At 34.3% G+C, this 21,281-nt stretch overlaps 1 protein-coding gene across 5 annotated transcripts in view; it reads right to left on the bottom strand.

The window, feature by feature from the left end:
- Nucleotides 1-5,028: 5,028 nt before the first annotated feature.
- The window catches only part of LOC106163413 (tyrosine-protein phosphatase non-receptor type 13), a 41,947-nt gene continuing 25,694 nt past the window's right edge, over nucleotides 5,029-21,281 (bottom strand). For all 5 annotated transcript variants that reach the window (XM_087003811.1, XM_087003809.1, XM_087003813.1 and 2 more), the window contains 9 exons: nucleotides 19,524-19,615; nucleotides 18,617-19,212; nucleotides 18,272-18,429; nucleotides 17,006-17,096; nucleotides 13,621-13,882; nucleotides 12,600-12,762; nucleotides 8,706-8,834; nucleotides 7,020-7,082; nucleotides 5,029-6,491 (listed from right to left, as the gene is read on the bottom strand). In XM_087003811.1, coding sequence (XP_086859937.1) covers nucleotides 6,432-6,491; nucleotides 7,020-7,082; nucleotides 8,706-8,834; nucleotides 12,600-12,762; nucleotides 13,621-13,882; nucleotides 17,006-17,096; nucleotides 18,272-18,429; nucleotides 18,617-19,212; nucleotides 19,524-19,615 — 1,614 coding nt within the window. In that variant the 3' untranslated portion in view covers nucleotides 5,029-6,431. The remainder of the gene's footprint in view (nucleotides 6,492-7,019; nucleotides 7,083-8,705; nucleotides 8,835-12,599; nucleotides 12,763-13,620; nucleotides 13,883-17,005; nucleotides 17,097-18,271; nucleotides 18,430-18,616; nucleotides 19,213-19,523; nucleotides 19,616-21,281) is intronic.

The raw sequence follows: 21,281 nt of genomic DNA, 5'->3' as shown, positions 1-21,281 counted from the left end.
TTCCCATTTTCATGTACTTTTACTACATTGCGATCGGAATCATTAACGGATGTTAAGAGTACATCATGTAGGCCCCTATTACACCTCAGTACATTCTGGTTAAGTGCATTCTGATTAAAGTGTATGGGTCCCGTCCGTCTTGAAAGCTCTAATGGCGGAAATGAGATTCAGCGTTTCTTTGGTGCCTATGGTAGTGTTAAAAACCAAAGCCAAAAAAAAAAAAAAAAAAAAAAAAAAAGGAGAGAGAGAGAGAGAGGACCAAGGCAGATCTGGCCAAGTGAAATTTCCAAGAAAACGTCCAGTGAACGTCTGACAAGTCTGATCAGCAGGTGAGGGACAGGTGGGGGGCAAAACAGAGCTTCTCGGTGCCAAAAATACAGAAAGAGGGTCAAAGTCGCTCAGCTCGGTACAAAGAGATGATAGAGACTATCCATCTTTTTGCTCGGTGTAAATGGCAATGGCACCAAACCGCATGGTTTAGTGCCATTGTTGTATTTTACAAGTTGTTAACGTCTCACTTCGCCAAAGTCGTCAGCCTTAATTGGTCATCTTTTTCAATATCGATATTGTGGAACATTTGGAAAGTATAAGTGTGCGAATGTTATGAAAAGAAAATCCTAAGCCTATACAAATTATGAAGTTAATGATCATGCTATTCTTCTTATCTCATTTTCTTTAATTTAAATTCCTGTGAAGACAAAGACAGCCGGTGATTTTCTTCACACCAATCATTGCAAGAAGATACTTCCCGCAACACTTTTGCTGATTTACACAACTAGCACATGTCGAGCCAGCCAAAGACATTGCATGTTTTCATACTCTGTATCGATCCATGAATGCTGTTATCAAGGGGCTAATCTGAGCCCCCGCCCATTTTCCATTGTTTCACGTAACCTATTACTTAATTGTGTTTTTCTTCTATACCCACTATTTCGCGGCCAAGGATGTAGTGTTGGTCTTGCTGGTGTGAAGGAACCTGGAGTCTATACAGCGACCTTAAACCGATGGTAAACTAACCTACGAAATAATGGCATGAATTCCTGAGGCAAGCCAATTAAGAAATATAATTGACTACCCCTGATTTGAACTTGCTCTGTCATGAGTTTTTTTTCTTTCCTTTGCAGTTAATTATCTTCGATTGATCCACGGCCAGCGTAGAAAAGTTTATTTTTGTACAATAGAGAACAGCAAAAGAGGATGAATATTCCTCGTCAATACAAAATGAAGATTTTAAAATACCTCACAGTCAATTGCTAATTCCACTTACATACTACTAAAACAGGTGGAACTACACTGGGTGTAAAAAATTTAGGAAATTAAAAACGGTACAGTTCTTCTCGCCTTTTTCTTGCGCACAAAATCGCAAAGAAATAAGGAAGTTGCATATTGTAGTTTTAACAACATCTATTTCTGCCATATGTAACATATAGTTCGGGTATAGTTTGGTAGATAACGCGGGTAAATAAATTTAATGATATGGCACAAACTACTGCATAGCGGAAACTATTACGCCCCGTTCACACCGAGCAAAAATATGGATGGTCTCTATCATCTCTTTATACCATGTTTTCGACCATCGTCCACAGAGAATCGCCATGGGGGCATAAGGTGCAGTTGACCTACACAGTCTCCCAGGCTATCTTAGTCTGCATCACTTGCCTTCGAGTTTATGGAACTGTTCAAATCACTTGTATAATATTTGCAACCAGTAAGAGGATGGTATAATGGCGTAGCAATGAGTCCCACAAGTCTCATGTCATTCTCGAATGGGTTATTCACCAAAATTTCTTAATTGACGTGGTCGCGGAAGGGTCTGAGCCCGGAGTAACCGGGACAGCAACCAATTTCTTTTGTAGAGAGGCAATCGATACGTATGGTAGAACGTCAAAATAAATGACTGCATTCTGTAAATTACATTAAACTGTACCTGTCACTGAAGATGAACTATAGAAGGATAGAAGTTAAATGAAGATATCGGTGTCAAAAGCTTGATAGGGCCTACATGGCAGGGTTATAGATTAGCCTAATAGAAAAAATAGCTATTCGAAATTAAGTCATTTCAAACGCCGTCACAAATATATACTTTTAAAAATATTCATTTTTTTGTCTTAGAACAACTAAGGAGGTTTGTGCTATTGTTTTATGTAATTTTTGTGTAATGTAATTTGTCAAGACATGACAAACTGTTTTTAAGTAGTGACAACAGTGACTTTAAAATATCACATTTAAAATTTTGTATCATAACAGTTCATCATTGCTCATTATCGGGAATTATTCCGTTAATATGTTTATATCTACATCATTACCTCCGCAAAGCACGTTATGTTTTTGGTTTCGAATTATCTTTGTTTGTTCGTTTGTGTGTAAGCATCCTAATGGAAAAAAGTTATGGGAAAATTTTGATGAAATTTTCAGAGACTATCAGAATGGATCAAGTAAGAAACGATGAGATTTGGTGGTGATCCGTTAATAAATTATTAGTTAATTATTTGTCTGTATGTCAGTCTGTCTGATGGCAACTGTATGCAATAAGTTGTGGAATGGTTTTGCTGAAATGTGTTGGGAGTAATTAACAGACCATTTAATTTTATTGATGATCCATCAATCAATCGATTACTTAATAAATAGAGCCTGTTTGTTTGTTAAAGTTATGCAAAACGTCCTACAGGGATTTAAACGAAATTTTCAGGATAGGTCAGAAATTGGCTAGATTTTGGTGGTGATTAATTTATCCATTTAGTTAATTAATTTGTAAATAAAGTAGTAAATTAATTTGTGAAATATTAAATTATGGATAAGAGTGAGAATTAGATTAAATTAATTGATTAGTAGAAGTGTGTAAATCACCATATTTTAGTCTGCATTGAATATAATATAATATAATAAGATTCTTCACTTTGTTGACAGCAAGAAAACATAGATACTCATCCATGCATTTTTGACTTCTACCCTCGAGTATTGAAACAGCCTCTTGTTCGGAATACATAACTTTCAAATGGAAAACTACAGTCTATGTAAAGTTCAGCAGCTCGTCCCCTCCGTAATCACACTAGTTCTAGTCCCCACCACATCACACACTAGTTCTCTGCGACCTTCATTGGCTACCCGTGTATCAAAGAATAGTCCTTTATAGTCTATTACTCTTGACTTTTAAAACTTTTAAGGGCGACTGTCCATAGTACATGGGCAATATAATAGAACTTTAAACTCCCATTGGAACTCGATCCAGTGGTCAATTTCAACTTAAGCGAAACGACGCGAAAAAGACTCTACCAGGGCGACAGATTGATTTTTCACAGATATGTCTCTAGATAAATAGACAGGCTGTGTGGATTTTTCCGTCTTTCCCTATATAATCTGCCACCCTGGTAGAGGGTACTTAAAAAATTTGGTCATAGGAGTTGAGATTGCTTCACCAGTATAATGGTCCCATTTTATTAACAAATCAAATGTATTTTAATGCTTCTTATCATTGTTTTTTCAAAATATATAAAACCCTTTTTATTTAAAGAATATTTTGGTTAACTTGCATCTTTTGGTTTTAATTACCTTTATATTAGTTTTAGTTTTTATATACATATGTAAACAGCGCTGAGACGCATGTGAAGCGCGGATTTAAGAAATGAATTGTTATTATTAGTAGTAGAATAAAGCATCCCAGCCTCCTGGTACTTCTAGGAGCCTGTTGGGTTTGCCAATTGGTTCTACATAAGCTCGCAGGTGGGTAATGATTTAGTCACAATAGGACATTAATTACACCTTTCTTCTTTCACGTGAATCCAAGCTTAAAACGCTGGTTGGAATGACATGACCTCCTGATCAGGGATAAATCTGTTTACAGGAAATGACACATGGGGTGGCTGGATTTGGAAATCTGCCAACAACGTAACTTGAAGCAGTGTCGCGGTGTGCAAAAAAAAAAAAAAAAAAAAAAAAAAAAAAAAATTTAAATAAATTAGCATAAATAAAGAAAATAACTCAAGTTGTTAAAATAATCTAAGATTAAAATAATGTGGATTGATATAGCCTTTTTTATGTAAACAATGTTAAACTTGGATTAGGTTCTTATCTGGTTGACACTGACAAAGAAAATGCAATACTTAACTTGATGTATATAAATCGGGTGTAACTTCAGATTTTGAGAAGTAATACAATGTACATTTTAATCCAATGACATTTTCACATGACATTTACATAATAAAATGTGGAAAGGATTAATTGTAATATTACATGATATTATGTGAAATGTAACACCTGTTTTATATTACATAGTCTAATGTGAATGTCATTGGATAGAAATGTAATATTACAATCTAAAGTTTATAGCAATCCAAGTCAGGGTTTTTGAAAGCAATTTAAATGCATGAATAGCTTCTTATTGAACTGTTTTGAAGGCAATTACAACTTTTGAAACATATATTGACAGATAAATAGCCTTAATCAATATCGCAAAAAAAAAAAAAAATAATAATAAATAAAATAAATAAATAAAAATAAATAAATTATCACATTCACTGCCCTCCTGTCCAATCTTGGTGATCAGCCATCTTCACAGAGTTTGAAAATAAATTGGATTCTAATGTCACATCCGGCACGAGTTTAGGGACACTCAGAAGTCCAGTCATGAATGGTGTATCTGGAAAGCCTATGTTAAAGGTCGGGTTTTGATCTTTTGCTTTTCCAAAAACTGTTACAAAAACATGGCGAGTGCCAGAAAAGGAAGACTAAAGGTTGGCAAGATGGGGGGAAAATGCTGTTTCCCATGGGAAAATTAATTAAAAATGAGTTTTTGTCGGGAAAAATCCTAGCTGGAATGCTTCCAAGTTTTTTTTCCACATAAACAATTAAAATTTCCATACACTTCTATAGCTCTTCTAAAATAACAAATATTTTGAATTCAAGTGACACTTGCTCTAAGCTGTATTCTTGGGTACTTTTTTCAATTCTACAATCCTGATAAAGTTTGCTTTGTCACAGAATCCATAGATGCTGTCTTTATACAAAATCAAATACAACGAACACATTGGGTATCTTTGAGCAAAATTCTATTTATTTTGGTTTGTATCTTACTAAAGACACAAAGAGTATTCTATTACCCATTTGAAAAGTATGTAAAATGTATAAGTATGAATAAAAAATGCAAATAAATCCTACGGTTGGGTATCATCTGGACCCGGCTAGGGGGTCGGACGGAGGGCGGTCTGAAAAAAGTGACCAATAAAGTCAATTGGCAGCCTACTCACCTAAATGCTATGGCAACTTTGGAACCAAAGCTTATAAAATAAGAGAAAGGACGGGAAAAAATCACAATTGAAAAAAAAATGTATCAGAAATTAATTAAGCTTGTGTTCTAAATATCAAAATGTCACCTACTGATTTTTTCTATTGATTAAATTAATAAGTACATTTTCGTATTATATCCATAGTTTACAGTTCTGAGCAGTAACTTAATTGCAATTTTTCAGGAAACAAACATTGTGCTTGTAACTCTAAGTATTTTACATTATTCTTAAGTCGGCATATATACTGACCTAACCTAACCAGCCTAATGAGTGTTATCAATAGTTACAATTCCTATAAAAAAGTAAAGTAAATTACAACAAATAAATAGTGTTTAAGACATATTTTACAAATGAACATAAACTGGTGCTGTGATGCTAGAATAAAATTTTAAACAAATTTAATTAAACAATTGTAAACTTGGCTTACTGATTTCATACCGTTAATATAAACCAAAATGGTTGTGCTAATGCCTTAGTTAAAGAATTTACAAAATTGTAGGCATATCATTACCAGCCTTTAAGCAAATTAATTGCCCATAAACAAAATCTGAAATATTTTTCTTTTATATCTTTTTTACATAATATATATAATTGTATGCAAGTAAAAAATAAATCTAATAATGATAATATAGTACACTTTCCAAAGATGATTTCTTTTTAACTTGTTATGAATAATACCATAATCTCGTTCTTAATTTGCTTCCTAGCAACCAATACAATCAAATTGCAGATCATGGTGTGACCTCTATACATGAAACAAACATTTTCATATGAAAACATACATACAGACTTTTTTCCATTTTTCAGCCAATATAGGTACTTTTTCCTTGTGCATTTACATAACACAAATGCTAATCATACAATGGTGACATTAACGAGTAGCTTGTATGAAAAAAAGGGATGCAAAACTGACTTATTATGACATCCTACATAGTTTTTTTTTTTTTTTTGCTAAAAGCTAATTTAATTGCATCTCTGCTTGATCATCAGGTACAAATAACCTGTACTTCGTATATATGGAAATATCAGAATCAATTGAGTATTCTGTAGCAATACTGCACAACTCCTGAACATTCTAACCAAGAGCATCTTTCGAATATTTGTGCTTCATTTCAGACTCAGGACTGGCATCCCATATAATCAGTGAGTTTAGGATGTGATTGTACCTAGGGCTTCTATGCAGGCTGTGTAACAGAACAGGTACTGGTCCTAGAAATGAAACATATATGATGTCACAATTACTGAGTCCATATAAGGAAAGGGAAACGGGGCTTCCAACGTGATAAGAGACTTAACACCCATTGATTACAACCGTGCACCACCAGCTGACATATACCACATATACGTATATGTGTTACATAATATCCAGTGACATTTCAACTAAAAGAGATTCCTTGAAAATTAATTCCAAGAAATAGACAGTGTGACAGGTGTTAACCACATAGGGAGCTATCCCTCGATACCCTCTTGTCCTACCATGGTGCCTATTTAATTCAAAAGTTATGTACTAGCTGCCTGAAAAAATCCCCTGGATCTGGTTTGAATCAGCTAATAAAATAGCTGGCATTACTGCAGACAAAAACTTGTTTTGATCTCTAAGAAAAAAATTATGGCTAATTCAACATTACAATTTAAACTGGTTAATCATTAAAATAATGCAATGAAATTGATTGGTAACCAGAAAGCAAATAGCCTGTGCACTAATTTTATAAACAGAGAAATATAAGCACAACCTACCTTAGTTTGGATCATGCCAGGCCGTTGTTTTCTCAGTTCACTTACAATTTCACAAATGTCAAACTGAAAAGACACAACATTGCAAAATAATCAATATTTATAATAAGTTACATATAAATACTTAACAAATCATAATAAAACATTCAACATTTAGAAGTGACACCAGTGTGAAGCCCTATCTTAAATTGAAGTTCACCATACATACTGTAAACATACATTGAAGTAAAAGCTGCTTGGAAAAGAGACAAACTAAATGTTTGTGTCTTCTTTTTTACTTGCATAACTGTATGCATTTATCTTAAACTAGTTATAACGTAGATGGATTTCTTTGTGAATTTTTTGCACAGCCCTTTTAAAGAAAAACTTCACAAATGGATAGTAACAAAGATATGAATTAATAAAATTTAAAATTAAAGAAAGAAAGAGCATGAAACACTTTTCTCTAAGACCTCAAAAAAAGGGAGGTGCACCAAATCTTGAAATCAGGTAGTATTCTATTCAGGAGTCATGGATAATAATTTTCAGAGAAAAGATATCTGAGCAACAAAAAATATTCTGATCTCTCTCTCTCTTTGTAAAACACATGCTGTTGATGGTAATAACTAACTGTGCATCATAAATGAAAAGGACATAAGCATCAAACAAGGCCATAAATCTACCTGTTTGACAGCTTCCACGGCACAGTAATAAATATGGAGATACAATTTCAAGAATTCTGACAAACTACACTATTCATTCCAATTGCCCAGTTGAGTCCAAGAAATTAACCAACAAATTGATGTGCAAAGAACAGAACACTTGAGGTGGGAATAAATTACCAAACACTGACAGTGATTTTTGGAAAAAAAATTATCTGAACTTCAAAAACTCATTTTATTCTTTATGTAACTCTGGCACTGGTTGGTAATAACTGTCTCGTTACCGCATACAGAATAATTAAATCCTGATGAAATTTCAGAGAGAAATTAGGGGTCTAAAAATACATGCACTGTTATATTTAGTCTTTGATTATCCTCTCAGTTTTGCCATTGCTTAAACAAAAAACATGGACAAAATTAAGTTTTCATAGTTGCTCCTAGACGGTCAAAAATCAGACAAATCTATACTTCATGGAGATCAAGTACTCCAAAATTAGGTACATGTAGTCCTCTGTCACACATTTTGGACAAATACTATTAGATGAGGGGCCTACAGAGACTTCCTCCATATATCCCATAGCATGAGCACAGTCCCACACTGTACTCTTAGTGTGTGTCAAGTTCTCAATGTAAGCAAATTACAGGGATAACAACTCTCCATATGATATCCATATTTCACAATAAATACATTGTAAACAACTAAAAGAAATATAATTTATTCTATTTTGCCAAAAAGAGAAGTGACAGTCATAAAACAATTTGACCTCCATTGATGGCTACCCTCTGAAATAATCTCATAAAAGATTATTACAAAAACTAAACTAACCGTCGGAATGGATTCATTAACCATTAGGTTATGGGAATATTGTCGTTTTCCCCGAAAAATCCTTTTTTAGCCAAAATGAACAGTTGTTATACATGTACCTTTAACAATTGAACAGATTTAAAACAGTGGAAGAGGCCAAACAACTTGTCGATCAAAGAGCATGTCAGAGAAGACAAACATTTACCACTGGTCGCTTGAAAACTTTTTTCTTGTCAATTTTACCTTGAGATTTTTCTCTATACTTGTCAGTGCAGTGGCTATGGTGATCAGGGTCCCAGTTCTTCCAATCCCTGCACTGCAGTGGACCACCACTGGGCCAGACTCATGAAGGGCATGCAGCAACTGGATGTACTGGAATGAGAGGAAATCAATTCTCATTACACTCTGGTACTGCCTTTTTCCATCATTTTAGTGACAGACTGAAAAATTTAACTTTAAAAAAATCATATTAAAAGAATACACAAAATAGTCATATGACAGCCATCTCAAAAGTATCAAATGCCTGTGACTTAAATGGAAAGTACCTCCACTCATGATCAGAAATAAACCCTTAACTGTAGGTGGTTTTACGCAGAGGTTAGTCAATATTTCATTCTCTTCCCAGTTTACTGTATTTTACATAAAAAATACTTGCATATCTTTCTTTTACAACATTCATATTTGACTATTAAAAAACTGTTGTGACGCTCAATACAATAGATGAAAATTAAGATATTATTTTGCTTTTTCATAATAAAATGTGTCAGCAGGTCAGAAAAAGTTTATAAAATATGAATTAAACATAAAAAATAAAATAAATAAAACCCCCAGAAGAACATCTATTATAGGGCCTCCAAATGTATACCTTAAAAATGTCTATTTTTGTGAGCCTTCAGAAGTTGTATCTTTAAGTGGCACCATGTCCTGGACAAGAAACTAATTCTAAATGCCCAATTTGGGATGCTTCTATTAGAATCCTTTGGGTTTTTGTATATCATAAATGAACATTTACACTTTCTGTTTCTATCAAGTAGAGTAAAAAGGTCAAACCAATCAACTAGTCTGTGTATTTACTATAAAAAAGCAGCGAGAAGTGACAGTCACAAAACACTTCCTGTGTCATACTTCCCAGAAATTTCACCCAAGATACTCAATAAGAATTGATGTCATACATTAATAACAGTTTCAAGGAATCAAACATGTTTCCATGATGTCATGAATCTTCATTCATTGATTATGTGCAAGTGTAACTATCATTTCTGTGAAACAAGGTTTAACTGAAAAAAATAAACTTGAAAGTGCATGAAGTGAAAGGAATTAAAGAGTAAAGCAGTTTTTTTAAATTCTAATTAAAATTGTGCCATGTTTGAAACATTTCACTCAATAATAATGTGAAAATAAAGGTACACAATCATAAAATAAGCAGGCCCTCAATAATTAACAAAATTAACCAAAATGCATAACTGATTATTCATTTTCAGATTATTGGAATTGTGGAGCAATAATGGTTTTACTGAAAATGCTTTAAAAATGTACTCAAATAGAAATCTTCTTGCCAAAATAATCAATTATTAAACCAAACTGAAAATAAAAAAAAAAAAAAATACTGTAACATTAGTAAGTCTTTCTTTCATTCAAGGAAAAAAAACAAGCAATTCTTACTTGGGAGATGCAGATCAAGTTGCTTGTGTCTATAATCACGCAAATAATAGACATAAAATTAAATAAAAAAACAAGGGAGGAAACCACAAAAGGTTAGCACTATGGACAGTCACCTGTCCGCACGAAATAGACAGAATTATAAAAACAAAGAGAGGAAACCAAAAAAGTTGAACTAAACGGCATTGATCAGATTGCATGTCTGTGTGCACTGACTTTGCCTCCAGTAAGATTGAGGTGATACATCAATCTCCTTCTCCTCCACATGATCATGTCTCCAGAAACTGTCTGGCTAAATGACTTAAACCCCATATGCTCTCCAGGGAACCAAAACCTAAACCTTCAATGCAGTTAATTGACTTTATGACAAAAACCTTCTCTAATTTGGAGGCAAGCTTGAGAGAAAACAAATGCTAATCTGTCATCAGCATCGAAGTAAATGCTCATGTAATCAAACAGTTATATGCTGTAACAGAAAATGTATTAAAAAAGCACATACGCCCTCCCCCCCCTTCAACAAAAAAAAAAAATTTACTAAGTCCTTTCAAAACTTGAATTTATCATTCCCAGAATTATTAGTTTCCTCAGGGGAGATTAAAGAATATCATATAACTTTCACAGACAACCATAAAAATATCATTTCTCACAACAGTAATAACAGCCATGACATATTCAATTTAAGTTTATCTAACCAAGAACACTATCACAAAGTGTCATCTTTATGCCCCAATACCTCACCTCCTGCTATTCAGCTAATACTAAAACTAATTAAGTGCAGGAAATATAGAGGGTAGGGCTTACAGGGATTTGAATGACCACACAAAAGAGGAATGGCAGGGTTTGCTGCATAAAATTACTGTTTGAGTTCTTTCCAACAGACTGAATAAGGCTTTTCATAACATGCACTAATATTAAAGAGAGAACAACTGTTCGTTTCAGAAAAAAAAAAAAATGGATTCCTCTGATGATTTTCCCATATTTACAAATGGTTAATGAATCCTTTCTGAGATTCAAAGTTACTCTAAGTTGTTTTTTTTTGTAATAAGCTCTGAAGAGAGCTGTGGCCATCTATGAAGGTCCACATGGTCTGTTGGCAAGCACAGATTCCAGAATAGTTGCAATAACCACTATTATGGTGATAAAATGGAATTTATTATATTTCTATGAGTTGTTTACAAGGTATGTATTGTGAAATGAATCTCATACAAACAGTTGTTACCCCTCTAATTACATTTTTCATGTACTGTGCTCTGAAAAGAGAGAGAGAGAGAGAAAGAGAGAGAGAGTTGTGGTGTGGTATTTTTTTTCAACCAAATATCTAATTCTTTGACAACACAAAGTAGGCCTACACAGGTTCCAAGAAAAAAGTGCTTGCAACTGGATAGCAATCAATGAGAACAGATACAAAACAAAGCCAATTTTACAGGCAACATTGGTGGTTTCCTCTATTTAGGAACAGTTTATTAAATAGTAATAGAAAGGCAAACCACTAAATCAGATCAATTACGTCAAAAAAATGTTTAGGTTTCATTCCAGATAGAACAAGTCAATCAGAGTGTATACCACACGTACTTTTACCAAGAGTTCAATATTACTGTGTATATCCACAAATGTGGACTTAGACTAATAAGTAAGGCATGTTCTTTGTTACAGCACAAATCTACTGAATAATTACTAAATTTCTCAATTTTTCAATTGAAGGTTTCTGTGCTTATATCCATCCATTGTTGATTAAATGTGCAAGATAAAAAACAGGCAAGAGAGCTGCTCTGATCAACATAACAACAAAAGCTGCCATCAGCACTGTTTATGCATTCATGTAATCTGTGAAGGAAATGTAAAAAACAGTGCTGAGTGGGAGAGCAGCCTGATGACATCCTGTTACCAATCTCAACTACTGCTGCTGTACAGTCTAAAGCATATTTGTGCCATCTTTTCTTGGAACGCTTTTGTTCTTTTTTTGATATCAAATACTGATATCAAAAGTATCACCCTTGCTTTTATATCTCATTATTAAGACTCCTGTTCTGCCTCAGATAAATTCACATGTTATGACACATTGAATTGTTGAGGCTTTTTTTTCAACCTTTAAAATCCAATAAATGTCAACTTCAAAGTGAACCACAATCCGTGTTAAGATATTTGAGGTCTTCCCTATTCATCAGGCTTTGGGGGTGTGTTATCATTTTAGTTAAATTTCAAATGTTTCAAAATTCACTTCAAAAGATATTTTCTGTGCTATTTACAAGCATGGGTATTTTGGGAGAGCATCACATCTGCAGCACTGCTCAGTTCCGAACTAACTAAATGTTTTTAATACAGAAAAAAATATACATTTTCTTCTTAAAAAGACTAAACCTAACCTTAGCTTGGCATTTAGGCACATTCAACTGAATTTTGACAACCAATTTTCCTTTTGTTAACAACGAAATAACCAAAACCATTCCCAGAACTTCTGAGCAGTCCACCTTCACTTACCTGCAGCAAGGGTGTAGCTGTCTGAGGCACCCCATTGTCCGGCCAGGAGGTGAAGTTTAGGTGGATCACCTCCTGGCTCTTACTGGTCTTGGTGTCCTCCAGTTTAAGATATCTGATGTGGACATGCTGCAGTATGGTCTCCCTCAACAGGCTTAGCTGGTACCTTAAATATATGGCAATGTGAAAGATATGAAAATTTAAAAAAAAAAAAAAGCGATAGATGACTGTGATGAGCACTTACAATGTTGCTGAAGTTGGGGGGAGTGAAGGTGGAACTTTCTTTTAAAAATTATGTACAATATGGGCCTGTTCAGAGCCAGCTGATCCATGGACTAACTAGTCTGCAGATCAAATATGGCGCACACTTTAAAATGGATTCCCACCCAGGGGAGAGCAATCAAATTTTGGCATGCTTTAAATATATTTGATCTGCAGACTAGTTAGTCTGAGGATCAACTGGTTCTGAACAGGCCCTATGATTCTGCTACTTGGTTGAGGGGTTGCATCTTAATATTATAGAGGATCATTTGTGGCAAATAAATGGAAATTAACTTAGTTTTCAAACCAATAACTGATACCAATGACTATTAGTCCCAAGCTAAGGGTCATTGGCCCTATTACTATGTCAAAGATTGGGGTTGGTTGGTCTAAAGGCACATCAGTTCATATACAGTAATATATAATCCAATTTACAAATGTATAAATTTTGAAATAGAGAAAATTAAGTTTTAACTTACATTGCTGTTTAAACTTTATGTCTTTTAAATAAACCATTATATATATATAAATCTGGGACCAATGAACATTGGATACTGCTTTAAACTTGTGGGTGAAATGTTCAGATCACTGAGCATTGGACTAAGGAGTGGCATCAAGGTAGTGTGTACCATAAAAAAAATTGTCAGTTAATGTAAAGACAGCCGCAGAATAAAAGAAAAAAAAAAAAAAAGAACTTCAATTCTTTACAAACCAATGCAGCAACCGAACTTAAACACAATACACATTCTGAATCTCCCATTACCTGCCATACACTAGCATGGGGGTCTCCATGGACTCTGGCCAATAACAGTGACATTTGACCTTCCCTGCCTCCATGTCCATCGTAACCATGGCGATCATCTGGACTTTGTACTCCCACACCATTCTCCAAAAATCTCCCGTGGTCTGAGGCAGGGGGCCCTGGCAGGCTATGTACTGGTGTTCTTCTTTGCCCACAGTGAGCTTGATGTGGCTGGCATTGATGTAGTCATCACTTCCAGTCAGGATCACTCGATTGCTATCATCTGGGGTAATAATAATAATAATAATAATAATAATAATAATAATAATAATAAACTTTTAATAGAAAATGCACTAATAATGATATGTGATACCCAAGACATGTTGGTAGTGAGTAATAAGTACAGTTGATAATGGGAGAGAATTGCTCTGTAAGGTCAGGAAGAAAGTAGTAAATTCAGGGACTTGAGGAGAGAGGTTTTCAGAGCACTTTCAGTGGCATAATAAAGATGGAAGAGGATCTTTTTCAAAAAAAGTTTTACCTGATAATATCTTTGAATGGGTGAACAGAGTAAAGGAGTTGGAGAGGATAGCTGGAGATTGAAAAAAGAAAAAAATGGAGAACTAATATCAATGAAGATGGAGCCCCTATTTTACTTGAATTGAAAGAGGCATTGATTTTTGTCAAAATTGTCTATTGCCTCTTTCCTGAAGGCTGCAAAACATCCTTGTCAAAATGATATTTTTTGTGTGAGCTAATAATTGGACACTGTGATAAAAATAGAGCAAAAGAGACAAGGTGTGAATCTGTGTGAGTGTCAAAAAAATCATAAATGACAGCAGACTTGCAAAACATGCCAGTGCTTTTTAATTAGTCCAGGACAAAAACAGTCTAGCATTCTCATGCTCATATAGACCCCAGAGCTGTATTTCATGTTGTCTTTTCAATATCTGTGATAATGACTTTATCAACAATGAAAAATCTTGAACCCATATCATCTTTAAAAACAATGAGTAAAATGAAGAATACAAGCACTTTTATTATTGCAGTTAAATCCATTTCACTCTTCAGGCCTCTAAAATATCATCCTGAGTGGCATGATTATCATTTTATTACTCTTCAGGCCTCTAAAATATCATCCTGAGTGGCATGATTATCATTTTATTATGACAAACACCAAAAAATCACAATTCAACTATGAAAAAGAATAACAGTGCCGCTGTTGGATTTTACTTGCAAAAACTTCCAATTACATATTCAATTCAAACTTCTATTCTAGAAATAAGTCAATTCAAACACATTTCTGAAACTGATGTTGTATAAGATTCTTAAAATACAAAATAACAGTGCTGTTTATAACTAAAACTAGGATCCAGTAAATAAAAAGGCAAAATAAAAGTAAACAACTTATGTCTGATCCCTCTGATAATCCAAACGTTCAATCCACTTTGCACTTCACATGCCAAAATACAATTAAGGCCAGACGAAGCTGATAAGCTGGTTAACGAGCAAGACCAACCCCAATTTTGAGGAAATCGGATTTTTTTTGTACCTATTAAGAAAAAAAATGCATTGGGTATTTTTGTCTGATTATTGGAAGAAATTTATTGTTAACCCTAAGAAAAATCCTAATTTTGTTGCTTTAGTGATTTCAACAAATTAATAATCAGGTTTCTACCACATAGCTCCTATATAATTACTCTGAGACTCTCTATTTACTCCAAAACCTATTTCTTATCTCTTGTTTATTGCAAGTTTTTCACCAAACACAAAAGGTGATTAGATTTTACCTGGGGTTAAACCAAGTTGTGAAGCTCAGTACAATGTAACAACACTGATCTTGGGAATGAAGTAGGATAATGGCAGAAGTAACCAATAAAAGAAGATAATATGCCTTTAATGCAGTGTTTACCTAAAATGAATAAAATAAATTGATTTGATGTTGGTCCCCACTCTCTTCTACATCTCTTTAATTGCTTGAATAAGATTCATAACATACATTCTGCTTTACTTATTAAATGAAGATATGAGCTTGATTTTAAGCTATCGTTTTTATGTCAGAGTATTTTCTTTTAATCTGCATAGGTTGTTTTCATTATTAGTTCCAAAGATTTTTGTTTTGTCTTCTGGGAAATTGCCATTTTTCTTACCTACTGTTTATGTGATACTGGGCGTTATGTGAACAGCAGCTAATGAAAACTGTAAAGAAACAACAGAGCGCGAAAAGGGGAAGAACATGGTTTTACAGAGAAATAGGTATATTGAATAATGATGAGGAGGAATAAGTCTCTTGTGTAATAATGATAAAAAATCACTTGCAAAGAAACTCACGTTTCTCTGACTATGTGGTTTGATGCTTTGATGCCTCATTACAGTCATCAACGTGGTTTAAGTATAATCGCTATAGCAATATACTTATAGTGAGCTTGGCTTCTGACAGTTTTTAATAAAAAATAACATCAGTGAAAATTTGGATTTTAGTCCTTTTCATATATAGCTCCTTCCAATGCTAGATTAGTTTCTGAACAGTTCCTTTTCCAGGTTTGTCATAATAAAAAAGTCAGATAATATGGCATGCTACCAATACCCTATGATATTTTGATTTCATTTAAGAAGAATTTTCACTCATTAGTTTAAGAAAATAGCCCTTGTTGCTGTATGAAGATACATGTTTGTAAAAAAAAAAAAAAAAAAAAAAAAAAACTCCAGTAAATGCAAAAGACATAAAGCATTACATTTCCATTTAAATGCACTCTTACTTTGTTCAAATTGCTGTAAAAAAAGCAATCAAAGAAATCATAAATAAAGTGTCCACATTTGCAAGCATATTCTTGGAATCAGAGAAAACAAAGAAACGTGCTGCTGAACAGGATGCTACTTATTAAATATAATTGTAGCTATCCAGTATCAATGCTAAAAAAAAAGCACAAATGTACGCTAGGCATTATATACAAATTGTCCATTTCAAAAATGTGGTTCTTGGAATCAAACAATACATTGGGGAAACTGAGCCCATGCTGTTCATACATTTAATGGGTTAGTGGATACATCATACAAAACTGCAAATTGCAGTCCAAGAGAGATTGGCAGTCCAAACTATACATTACCATTAAACAAAAAGCAAAAGCTTTGTGACAATAATAAAAATCACATTTCTAATTTGATATTCTGAAATGTACAATCAAGGTAGGGTATCAACCAGAAATAAAGTAAAAATACCATGGCAGTTTATTGCTGTTAAGCCTAAAGTTATATATTTAAAATGCCATTTTAAGTGTGTGTGTGTGTGTGTGTGTGTGTGTGTGTGTGTGTGTGTGTGTGTGAGAGAGAGAGAGAGAGAGAGAGAGAGAGAGAGAGAGAGAGAGAAAGAGAGAGAGTTCATTAGCACACATTTTTTTGTTCTTACATGGTAAAACATTCCTGTATCGGTTTTTGCTCTTGTTTTCTGGGGCCTTGGCATCATCACAATTGTCTGTGAGCTTTACCTGGCGCAAATTCTGAAACAAAACAAGACCATCTGAAGCGTGAAAAGCAAAACTTTGCCAAAACCAAATATCAGTATGAGCTGATCTTAATTTGAAAACTTGGCAGTTCTATTTTCAGGTTTCTAGCTTTTCTTCTTTAAGCCTGGATGACTTTTTATAATATCATCTACTTTTTAGAACAGTTTGGAGGACACTGTGTATTCTACACTGGAACTTAGTGTGTACATAACCATGGATACTCTGTGGTTAGGATTTATTTCTGGCATGGACTGATGACTTTCATTATTGTTAAGACTAGGTATTTGTGCATTTAACAGCCAATCTTTGGTTATTCAATAAAATTTTCAACAGACTGAAATTCCATGCAACCTGAAGTATTAACCTCAGACATAGTGAAAATTATACCATGTTGTAATGAGGTGTAAGCTGTAGGTGTGATAAATACCATCACTAAAGGTTACACTGTTCATACCCATTTCTTCTTTAAATCCTTCACCTTTATAAATAATTTTTAAGGCTAAATAAAGGTCGGCTTACAATTTCATCTAGCAAAAAACATGATAAAAGAGATAAAGATCATATCAAAATTCACAAAAATCTGGCCTTTCCAAGATGATAAATGATATTTCTAATGACATTTCACCAGTTTGAAGCAAAAAAACAATAGATTAAAAACATCACTTTCTTTCTTTCAAAAGTAAACAAAATTGAAGACGTTTAGTGATTCCTTCCTTTTCATGGTTACTGTGTGGTTATAGGTGTTCCAGAAATAAAATTCATATTCTAAAAAGATATTCAATCTCCTGTCAACTGTACTAAGACCTTGAGTTTCTCTCCAATTTGGCTCGTTGGCAAAAAACTGGCTATTGTAGATGACAATTAGATATCCTACCTAAGTTTTCATCACAAACATCCAAGAATTCAAATCAATTAATCAACAAATGCTGAAATAAACTCAGGACTGCTACAACAGGCATACTCAAATATCAACAAGGCAGCAAAGCTATCAAATGTATAGACAATGAGTAGGAAATAATAATGCACAAAATAAGTGATTTTGTCATTTTTGGTGCACAAGTGGTGTCTGTGCATTAAAAGTAAACTAATAATAAGTTGAGTGTAATCAAATTAGCAAAGCTGAATGAGGGAGTGCTTAACAGTGACCCTTGCAAAGCCTCTAGTTCTACCTTGTATTCCTCCACTGGATCATCTCTTTTCAGCTTGGTCGTCAGTTGGGAGATCACACTCTGTAGGGCTTTGCCAGAATACTGACCACTAGGGACAGGGGTCACTATGGGCAGCTGGGACACCCATCCATCTGTGATGGTTTGGGGGACAGTGTCCTCTGAAGTAGATCAACACATATTTAAAGGACTCACTTCTCGACAGAGAGTGGATTTCCATTAAAACACTCGAGTCGAATCTGGCTATTGCTCTTAGAACATGATAATAATACCTATTAATAGTCAGAAAAAATATCAAACTATGAGCAGTACATCTATAACAAACAAAAATATACAACCAAAAACAACCTTTTTCACTGGAACTCTCCTCTTCGCTACTGTTCACTTGTTTTACTTCTTTCTGCTTGTCTTGTCCATCTGGAAGGGAATTATCAGAATCATCTCCCCAGGAGTCAGAATCCTCATCTGAGGAAGCCCCAGGTGGCGGTGCCTTTGGGAGAAGAGGAGTGTTGCTTTTAGGACCTGTCAACCCACCAGGCACTAACTCCTCCTCATTCTCTTCCTTCTCCTCATCCTCACTTTCTTCATCTTCTGAACTTGAATCTGGAGGAGGAGACGGGGGAAGAGGAGGTGGCATTACATTTTCAGTTTCTTCATGGTTGGTTTGTGAAGGTGGCTTTGACAATGGTAAAGGTGGAGCCACCAGTCTCTCATGAGAAGGTTGCCCAGTGAAAACATCGCCATCTTCATCTGCATCTAAAGCAGTAGAGTCCACGTCACTGTCAGTATCACTACTGCTACCAGCTTTGTCTTGAGGAAATTTAGGCTGGAGCAAATTTTTGATTTCTTCCTCTTCCTCCTCATCACTACCCTCCCCCGTCTCCCCCTCTTCCTCTTGTAGTGTTTTCTGTTTTGAAATTGGAGAGTGTTCTTTGGATGAGGATCTGAAAAACAAGGCAAAAAAACAAGGTGACTGCATATACCAAAGAGATCCAATTAGAAGATAACATGGCTGCACCAGAGAGCCCTATGATAGGCTTCTGTGTTCTAATTTTGGTGGTCGTAGCTGATCCCTTTTTCATTTAAATTAAATTTTAAATAATTTGCGATTAATTTTGCTTTTCCTACAAATGACACTAGCGCAAAGTGCAACAGGCACAAAAGCCCAGATCTAGCCTCATTAGTGGATTTGGGTTAGTAATCTGGTGAATTAAGTTTGGAATAAAAAAAATAGTTTTAGAAATTGACAACCCACCTTTCTACCACAAGGGTCACCTGACCACTTGACTTTCTGAGCAGATTGACCGCCTGGTTATGTGTCCAGGTCTGGACTGATTCTTCATTTACCTGGTCAAAACATTGAATAAGATTATATATCTAATAATTAGATTATAAATCTTACTGTATAGATTTTACAGACACATAATATATATATATATATATATATAAAGACATCATTGCAAGAATACTTTTTATATTTAAAAATTACTGTCCAGCATTAGGCAGCATTCACTGACATGTTAGAGCTAAATTTCATAGCAATGAGTAGTTTTAATCATTTATTCCAAAGCCTATTTTGTATAAAGGTGACTCATGAGATTAAAAATACTAGAGATACTGGTATACCTATCATTTATGTCACTTCTACAAAATACTGAGTAAACAAAGCAGTTCATTTTTCACATTGTACCCACACCACATCTACTACTTAAACAGTACCACAATGATTGAATGAAATCAAAATTGCCCAACATCTCTAAATGTGAGAGATCCTGATGGAACGTATGTGTGTAGTTTTCACAAGTGGGGACAAGTGCTGGAGGAGTATTATTACCAAAGGTAGTACTATTTCTAACTTAAAGAAGACAGATCTCAGATTTGCGAGTTAAACACGAATACTGGTTATATATCCCCTGTCTTTCTTGCAATATCATTTATTTGTAACATAAAAAAAGTATGACAGAGTTCAAGAATGATCAAATCAGGCAACTCGTTCAGTGTTCTTAACTGTTTGCCATCATGTTGTAGTATAGACATAATGTTTGAGCCATTTACAATTCTCAAATCATCAGTAGGAAGTGTACAAAAAAATCATATTAAATTACTAATTGCCTTAAGCTTGTTTTGAATGTAAAAAAATATAACTGACTCAATCACTGTCTGACTTCTCCTAGGCGCACTGTTACTTTTAACAGTTTACTTGCACAATGCTTTTGGAGATAAAGGTCAATAAAGATCAGAACTTTTTTTATTAACATAACACATCACATATACATGATAGTTCTACGAAAAAACAGGAAACACAACACCCACTCACTCTCACATTTAGGAGAGAGATCATAAAAATTTAGTGATTGTTACTGAAAATGTGCAGAACAAAACATGGCTTATCGTCTATCATCAGTTCTTTTCTTTCAATGTTGGAAAGAACCACAGAAGAAATGCTTCATTTCACATATTTGCTGCTCACGTCTGAAATGTATGTTCTGAGAAGATTCTGAGATAACTGTTTTGTGCTCCTTTCCTAAAGCTAAAAAAATACCATACAAGTTGAACAGAAAGCAGCTTGGTAAATTGAGAAACCTACAACTACATTACTTATTCTAAAGATAGTACAAGGTGTTAGCTCAAGGCCAACCTGCAGTTGGAAGAAGCTGGGCCATCACTCCTTGAGTAAAAACAATGGTTTACTTTTGGACTATATCTAAACAAACTGAGAATATTTTTTGATCCAACACCTAAACTGTCATGTCATCTGAGATTGAGATTGTGCAACAAAACACTGTGAGGAAATTTAATCTGTTTTCATTAAAATCATTTTTTTAGTGGTAATTGGGTTTTGTGTCTACTGGTCAACTAGCAATCTAATAGAAAATAATATAATTAGTGAACAATAATGGTGAACCATCAACAACGCAATATCCAAAAAACTATTGTATTAACATGCATATGGGAGTGCCAGTCAGCAATTAATACCATCTATATGGCGTAGATCCAAAAACTGTCTTTCCTG

Source organism: Lingula anatina, chromosome 2 (genome assembly GCF_051362555.1).
Source record: "Lingula anatina isolate TDL-2025a chromosome 2, LinAna3.0, whole genome shotgun sequence".
Classification (NCBI taxonomy): Eukaryota; Metazoa; Brachiopoda; class Lingulata; order Lingulida; family Lingulidae; genus Lingula; species Lingula anatina.
This window is presented reverse-complemented; position numbering and strand designations above follow the sequence as displayed.